General features: G+C 29.5%; 1 protein-coding gene across 2 annotated transcripts in view; it reads left to right on the top strand.

Annotated features, from left to right (window-relative positions):
- The window catches only part of LOC111709305 (DNA repair protein XRCC1), a 34,992-nt gene that overhangs the window by 5,016 nt on the left and 21,488 nt on the right, over positions 1-8,488 (top strand). Inside the window, exons 6-16 of one of the 2 annotated variants that reach the window (XM_023482936.1) lie at positions 249-290; positions 668-763; positions 1,199-1,347; positions 1,998-2,048; positions 2,110-2,554; positions 2,659-2,703; positions 2,914-3,010; positions 3,436-3,500; positions 3,761-3,883; positions 4,363-4,548; positions 5,122-5,155. In XM_023482936.1, the coding sequence (XP_023338704.1) occupies positions 249-290; positions 668-763; positions 1,199-1,347; positions 1,998-2,048; positions 2,110-2,554; positions 2,659-2,703; positions 2,914-3,010; positions 3,436-3,500; positions 3,761-3,883; positions 4,363-4,548; positions 5,122-5,155 (1,333 nt within the window). The remainder of the gene's footprint in view (positions 1-248; positions 291-667; positions 764-1,198; positions 1,348-1,997; positions 2,049-2,109; positions 2,555-2,658; positions 2,704-2,913; positions 3,011-3,435; positions 3,501-3,760; positions 3,884-4,362; positions 4,549-5,121; positions 5,156-8,488) is intronic. The other variant, XM_023482935.1, reaches the window with a different exon arrangement.

The raw sequence follows: 8,488 nt of genomic DNA, 5'->3' as shown, positions 1-8,488 counted from the left end.
CCCCTGTATCCACAAGATTATAGATACCCTTGTATCCACAAGATTATGGATACCTCTGTATCCACAAGATTATTGATTCCCCTGTATCCACAAGATTATAGATACCCTTGTATCCACAAGATTATGGATACCCCTGTATCCACAAGATTATGGATACCCCTGTATCCACAAGATTATGGATACCCCTGTATCCACAAGATTATGGATACCCCTGTATCCACAAGATGACACAATGAGCTAATAAATTACAGAACTGAATCCAACACGACCAGAGTTAGAATGTTTGCCAGGTACTTTTTTGTTTTCCAATCATTTTTTTATGAAAAACAATTATCATGATGAAAATCGAAAAAAATTAAGTATTATGGTGACTTGACGGTGAAAGGTTCCCCCATCTTTCCCCCTTCAGTTTTTGGGGGTTAAAGAAAACTACAGATTATAGGACGAATCTTAATTCAGATTAATAATAATTGATTATTTATGCGTTTTTATTTTAAATTTTTATCGGATGTTTAAAACCCCATGGGAAACGTATCCTAGATATTTCTGCTTTGTTACCCACTGTCCAACAAGCATATCCGTACCAAGCTGATAAGCCAATGAAACCTCAATACTGGTTCTTAAATTTCATAAACTTGGATTAGTCTTGTGAATGAATTGTTTCTAGGGATAAATTGAACCAGGCAGTTGTCACTGAGAAATGGAATATTATTAAAGTGATCTGTACGCAACCATTTAATAAACATACGCAATACGGGATCAGGTAAACTTACGACAGTACGCAATACGCATTTTTCAAAAGCATAATCACACTTGTTGCTGGGTTATCAAAATTCTTCTGCAGTATGTCCCAATAGTTATGGGAATTGAGTGACGTTTTGAAAATTTTCTATGTAAATTAGAATGTTTCCTCTGTTGGAGTTTTGAGTTGAATTTTATATGATTGGATGACATACTGTATACTTAACGTAATAAGTCTCCTGTACCCACAGCCAATTTTAAATTTCCCCTTTTCATTGTTCATCTTTCAGAAATATTATACACATCATACACCCTTTAATCATTCACGTAATTAAGTGTAAGTGTTTTTAATAAGGTGTTACAATGATAATTCTAAACAATTTGACGATCTTAGAGTCGTCACTTAGTTTCCATGTTTATTTTTTTTGCTTTTCAACCTTAATAATTTTGTTTTTAGCTTTATCGCAGTAACAGGTGTTTCTGATGCGCCCGCGCCCCCGGACCATAAATCCAAAGAGATGAAACTCGGCGCATTTAAGATCAAACTTGACGATAAGGATGATTTAGCTGCTGGGACGTATTTTAATAAAAGACTTGTAAACTCAGGTATTTTTTACCTTTTAGCCGAAAATTCAATTTTTGTCCATAAAATGTGAAGGAAATGTTTTTCTCAAAAGAAAGGAAAAATGTGGGAAAATAATGATATAATTACAGTCAGCTTTAAATTGCAAGAAATGGGGCTGGATTTTCTGCATCATCAAGTTAGATTAGTTTTCATACTTTCTTAATAAATGCTTTGATACACATTTTTTTAATTGTTTATTTATAGTGAATTGAATATATTTAAGGCAACCGACTGAGTTTACTTGTTGGATTGTGATAATTAGTTAAGATTCATAGATGACATATATAAGATAATAGAAATATAGAAATTAAGGCGTTTTTTATGCAGATTTAATAATAACTAAATTTTAATCCAAACTAAAGTATTGACAAAGACTTTCTTGTTCTGATCTGATTAAGTGGATTCAAACTTTAAAGATCGTATATTTTATGGACTAGACAAAAACTTCATAGAAAGAAAAAAACGGAGAATTTTCACAAAAATACTTGTTGGACAGAAAAACAGCAGGAAACGATTAAACCCTGCTATGAATTGTTCTACTTTTGAATTGTCCTATTAATGTTTCTTACCCGAATGTCAGGGAAAACTTTGATGAAATAAAAAGGATAAATTTTTTTTAAATGTTTTCAAGGAGAGGAAAGTGGGAGTGTTGCTGCAGAATTGAGATCAGATAAAACTCTAGGTATTCATTTATTTTTCTTTATTTTTATATATATTCAACCCAAACTAAACTTAAATCGTAGCTTCGATGGTTTTGGAACAAGCTAAAAAAGAAGATCTGAGTAAGAAAGAAGAGAGGGAGAAGGTGAAGGAGAGAGGTGAGAAAAGAGTATGGAGAGAAGAAGAGAAGACAAGAAAACATGAAGTGAAGAAGAGAATAAAGGAAGATTTGCCGAGAAGAAATCTTCTTCCAGGAGAAGAATCTGATGATGAAGAAGATAAAAAGGAAAAGATGGAAAAGAAGGAAAAAGGGGAGAAAGCAAAGAAATTAGAACAAAGAGAGAGACTAAGAAAAGAGAAAGAAAGATCAAACGAGAAGCGCAATCGTGAAAAGAAGGATCAGGAAAGAGAAATGGAAAGAAAGAATGCCGTGACTCCATCTACGGCCAAAAAACGGAAGTTTGCCCCGTTTAACAAACTTCTTGATGGAGTCGTCTTCACTATCTCAGGATTTCAGAATCCTCTCAGGTCCTTTCAATCAATCAATTCAACAAACTAAGTATTTAACTTTGCCTTGTTAAGAAAATAACAAATACCTAAATTTTTTTACTAAAATATTTGATTGTTCGAAGAGGAGAGATTCGTGGGAAAGCGCTAAAAATGGGCGCCAAGTACAGGTTGGTTAGTTTTATTTGCTTTCAAGATTTTTATTTATTTTCTGATTTTATTGAAAGTGACTTACTTATAAGAAACAATGTGGAGATTATATCAACAAACACTTATCCAGTCAAAAAAAAACCGTTATCTTCCACATTTTTGATTAGACTAAGGTTTTAAATTACGCTTACAGTCCCTTTAAACCCTGGTTTTATGTACAATCTGTACAGGGGAGACTGGGATGGAACATGTACACATCTGGTTTGCGCATTTTCCAACACACCAAAGTACAATCAAGTCAAAGGGAAAGGAAAAATTGTGAAGAAGGTAGAATACGAGTTTTAATGAAAAATTTAAATTTGTATTTTTATCTCAAGATTTTGAATATTTGCTTTAATCCAAAAATTCCTGTTTTTTTAACCATTAAATACAGTTTAACCCAGAACTTTGGAGACACTGAAAGAATTTATAAAATGTCCTTTTCTAAACCTACTGATAATGGAATGCTGCAGACTTTGTTTTTGATGAAATAATTATATGTAGCTCTTTATAACTGTTCCCGCATATTTCATGGCTGTTTTTTTTTTATTGCTGGGAAACCATTTGAAAATGGTCAAGACGACATTTTATAAATTCTTTTGATGTTTCTGAAGTTCTGGGTTAAACTGTAGTAAAATAAGATCTTATCAAATTTAAATTTTTTAAGAAAATAGTTAGGTTTAGTTTATTCTTTTAATGTTAAAATATTACAGGATTGGATAGAGGATTGCTTCAGTAAAAGAATGAAATTAAATTCTAAATTCTACGCTTTAACTAGGTATTACAACTAATTAAATAGCTAAACAATATTAATTATAAGAAAATAATAAATGACGATATTAGTATTTGCTACCGAAATGGGCAAGTCCAGGTTTCCACATATTTAAAAAAAAAAAATTACTGTTAAGGATTGGTTGATTTTGCAATTAAGTATTTTATTTTTACTGTTTTAATCTTTGTCAGACTGGAGATCAGATCTTAAACATTTTTAATATTTTATAAAACTAGTTTTGTTTTAATCTCAACATTTGTTTTCAGAGATTCTGTTGATGAGAGTGATGAAGAGATATATGAAGGGAGAAGTGAACCTACAGGCAACCAAACAACAGCTCAATCTTCAGCTCAGCCCTCAAGTTCATCAACTACAGCAGATCAGAGACGGTAAGATAATTATTCAAATTCTCTTTTACAATCAAATCTTGCTTTGATTAACTTAGCGGAGTATTAATGATTAATAATTCATCCAAGCTTGGAACTTTTGTATTGTAAATATTGAGATCAATTCGTGATCTCCATCTTTTGTTAATCTGCAAATTAATTTTTTATCTTGATTCGATTTCCCGCATGGTAATTGTACCTAGTCAGATGTTTAAAAATGAGCTTTGATGAGGGGATAAAAAACTGAAATATGAGATTTAGAATTGACCCTCAAATTAAAAGTGCCTACAGTTGATAATGATATCGAGGTCAAGCAATTGGAAGTTTTTGCAAATGGTTTGATATTATCTGGCTTATCTTGGCAATCTTAGGTTTAGCCGGATATCTATCAATAAGTTTCGCCCTCGGATGAAGTTAAAATAAAAATTATTCTTTTAGTTTTAAAGAGTTTTCAAAATGTAAAGCTCTGAATATGTTTGTAGAAGGTTTGCTGAGGATGAGGATACAGATGATGAAATTGAGAGAATACAAAGAGAAAACATGGAGAGAGAAGATGATGATGAAGATGAGGACGATGATGGTGATTTGAATGATAATGATGATATTCCTGATAATCATGATTTAAAAAAAGAAGAAACCCCGAAAGAGAGAGAGTCAAAGGAGAAAAGGTAAAAGTAAAACTTAGAAAGGTGTAAAAAAATAAGAAGATTAACTTTTAAGAAATAAAAAAGCAAATTTTAATCTGATCAATTTGTTTGTGAAAGCCCCATTTACACTTTTTATGGGTTTTATAGATAAACTTATTTTGTTATCACATATTTTTTTTGTTAATTGATTTATTTTTGATTGCCATTTAAACTATTTATTAGCCAAATAATAAATTTAATTGCCAGATGATTATTTACATAGGCACCTAATCTATTTCATTGCCACATAATTTTTTTCATAATTCTTACTGCTACTTGATTTGAATTCATTGCCACATGATTTATTTTCTTAAAATCATCTTTGATATTATATGAGTCTTGAATCTTTTGTGTCACCACTGACAATGTATGTTATTGTAAAATGTGTTAAAAAAACTATTAAACCAATTTATGATCCTATAGTATTTTCCGGTATATTTTTAAATTACTTTTATTAAAAATTCTTTTCTTAGAAATAATCTTCTAAAGAAAAACAAATTGAAAGAAACATAAAAAGTAGAAGAACAAAAAATAACTTGAACAATAAATTTTCAGAAAGTTGATTGTTGAGAATAGGAAAGAGCAAAAGGTAAAATTTGTGAAATTTATTTACATCAAGAAGAATTTTAAGAATTTTAACTATTTTTAACTCTCATTTGCAAATTTAATTTTGATTTAATTTGATTTGATTTCTTCTGGACAAGCTAATGGTGGTGTGAGAATCGTTTTTTCTTTAATTATTAAATAACAATGACAAAAAATGTAACAAAAATGCTACAATAGGCTAATTAGTTGCTTAGGAACAGGTTGAGAAAATTAAAATTAACTTTATCATTGAAAAGTAAGTAATTTTATTCAATTATTAGTTTCTGTGATCTCTCATTATTCACAAAGATTTGCTGCAGATTTTCTGGAATTTTTACTGAAAATACGACATTTGAAGAGTTTTAAGAAATCTGCGAACAAATTCATAGAAAATAAGAAGTTCAACATAATGCTGAAAACGAAATAATTGATTCTAACATTGATTTATTGATAAATTTCTTTTGAGAAAAATGTTCCTAAACATCCAATTAGTTTACTACAGAATTGTTACAGTAAACAATTCTCAAAACGTATCTACCCATATAGACGATTTTGAACGTAGACTTTGTGCTCAAACTCAGTCATTATAGATTTTTGAAACCCTAGGTTGATTTATTTATCCACTTTCAGAATGTAAAACAAATATATCTCAATCTTTATGTGTTATAGAGGTTAAAATATTAACTTAAATCTGCGATAGCCTCTTTGATTGAAAATTCTCTATATTCTTTATACATATAGATTAAAGATCAGGTGGTTTTTTCATTTTTAGTTCCAAAGTTGAGAAAGAGGAGAATTCAGATGCGTACGATGCTGAGACTGACGCAGAAGATTCAGATGACGCTTATGACGCAGATACCGATATTGACGAGGATAATCTGAAAGGAACTGTTCTTATAATTGAGATCGGAAAAGTCAAAAACAACTTAGGCCATTTTTTTACTTATTGATCAATGATTACGCTAATAAAACAAATAACTTTTGCATGAAAGACAGAACGTTTAGATGAACAAAAAATATGAAGGAATATGTTAAGAACTTGGTTTGTTTAGAATTACGAAAGCTGGCGGATAGTTTACCTTTAGACACTATAAAGGATTTCTTTAAGGTAAATATTTTAAAAATACAGGATGTACCACAAAATATGAAGTATGATAAGCAAGCATTATTGTTTTAATCTTTATTTGTTTTAGGAAGATGTTTTTATGTTAAAAGGATTAAATGCCGAGGAGACAGCTTTGTTAGGAATATTGTTTAGAATCTTCAAATTAATTTAATTATTTAAAACTTAATTTCAAAATCAACACAGATTTAAAGGTTTTAAAGGGTTTTTTTGCGTAATTTCAAAGGATCCTCCAATTAGAGGTAATCAAAACAATTCTGTTTAAACCCTTTTTCTGGGTAAAAAAGGTATGATTTATCTCTGTTAATTGATTGTTTAACTGCGGTGAGAGAAAATAAATTAAAGAGATTTATTACATTTTCAAGACAACAAAACGACGGTGTTTTCCTCCCTTTCAATCTAATAAAGGGTTAAAGGGGACCATTGTGAATCGGTCACTAAAATTCCGCCGACAATTCTTCTAGATGGAGAAAATGAGTTAAATTCTCTTTATACTTAAAATTAATTAAACCGATTTCTCATTGGTCAGAAATTCTAACTGTACTTCACAAGTAAAGAAAACTTTCAACATTTTACATCAATAAAATATCAAATTTTTATTTTCTTAGAAGTTTTCTTGAATCAATAAACGATATTGTAGAACGGTACATAGTAGCACACGGAGGAAGCATTTCTATGTATAATAATACAAGGAATCTTAAAAATAAATTAAAACACAAGATTACTAATCAAATTAGTGTTAAAGTTGACTGCATTGTTTCAACTACACATTTTTAGAAAATATAACCAACACTATTAATGTGAAATCAAAAATAATTTGTTAAATGATATAAAGCTAAGCAATTAAATCTTTAAGACAATTATTTTTGCTTGAGATTTGTTTCCATCATAACATTTAAATTCATTATTTAAATTTAAAATCATGTGCTTTCACACAAATAATCAAATCAACTAAAACTCTTTTGAAAAGTAATTCATAAAAAATTTATTTGAATTTTTTCTCAGTGTTGGAGTCATAATCTCAAAAGCAGTTACTGCAGCAGATATCAGGGATATTCTGAAAAAAAAAACATTTAAAAAAGAAAATCGAAAAATTCTAAAATAACAAAGTTTTTGTGAAGTTCTTGCAAAACATATTTCCTTACCAAAATGCTTCTCTGGTAAAATGTTTTCTTTAAAAAATAAAAAACGTTTCCTGGTATGATTTAATAAGAATGCTGAAAGATCAATTTAATTTATAATTTTTATCCCGTCTATAAAATAAAACAAGACATTCGTAAATATATATGTTGTGTATTTTAAATTTTTTGTGGACACTCATGGGTGGCCAGTGGGTGTTATAGGCTAGAAAAAATCGAATTTTTTTTCAAATTTTTTTTTTCAAAATTCGATTTTATTTTTTTCAATTTTTTTCCAAAGGCAGCAACGGGCCTTTCAGCTAGTAATCTATAATTTCAAATTTTTTTTTTCAAAATTCGATTTTATTTTTTTCAATTTTTTTCCAAAGGCAACAACGGGCCTTTCAGCTAGTAATCTATAATTTCAAATTTTGGACTGACTCTAAAGTTCAATATTCTTAAATTTAAATGTTGAAATTTCAAAACTAAAGACAATACAAAATTTAAACATTACAATTTTAAAGTCCCGACTAAAAACAACTTAAAGAATCCTGTATTGGCAATTTTTTTTACCTTTAATTGACCCCTCTAAAGTTTGAATAACAATACTTTTATGCCAAAACTGTATTTCTTTTTCCCAATGTAGCGATTAGAGAATATCAAGTGCTCCGCGCAAACATTATTTTCAAAGGGGGGGGATAATCATTTGACTAAATGTATACCCCTAAAATAAAACAAAAACTCTGAATATGGTGTATAGAGAGGGGGAGAGAGTGAACCCAGCTGTTGTATTCCTAAACCCTGATTGGGTGTTCAAGTGCGCAGATAAGCAGAGAAGAGTTTCAACCAACAAGTTTAATCTCAAGAAATGAGAAGTCTGGAAAAATGAAGTGTGATATTTGTTTGAAATAATATTATTAATTGAATAATAAAATTCTATAATTTAGTATATTTAATTAATCAATGAAGACAAAGTGTAAGATTATTAAATTAAGAAGTTAAGAATTACCCAATTCATTTACAAACGTGTTATATTTCGATGCATAAAACAATATGCTAAGTTATTTTCTTGTTGGTTTTTGTTTTTATTAACTAA

The sequence above is a fragment of the Eurytemora carolleeae genome, unplaced genomic scaffold (genome assembly GCF_000591075.1).
Source record: "Eurytemora carolleeae unplaced genomic scaffold, Eaff_2.0 scaffold315, whole genome shotgun sequence".
NCBI lineage: Eukaryota > Metazoa > Arthropoda > Copepoda > Calanoida > Temoridae > Eurytemora > Eurytemora carolleeae.
The sequence above is the reverse complement of the archived record's forward strand: the minus strand, read 5'-3'. Positions and strand labels throughout refer to the sequence as shown.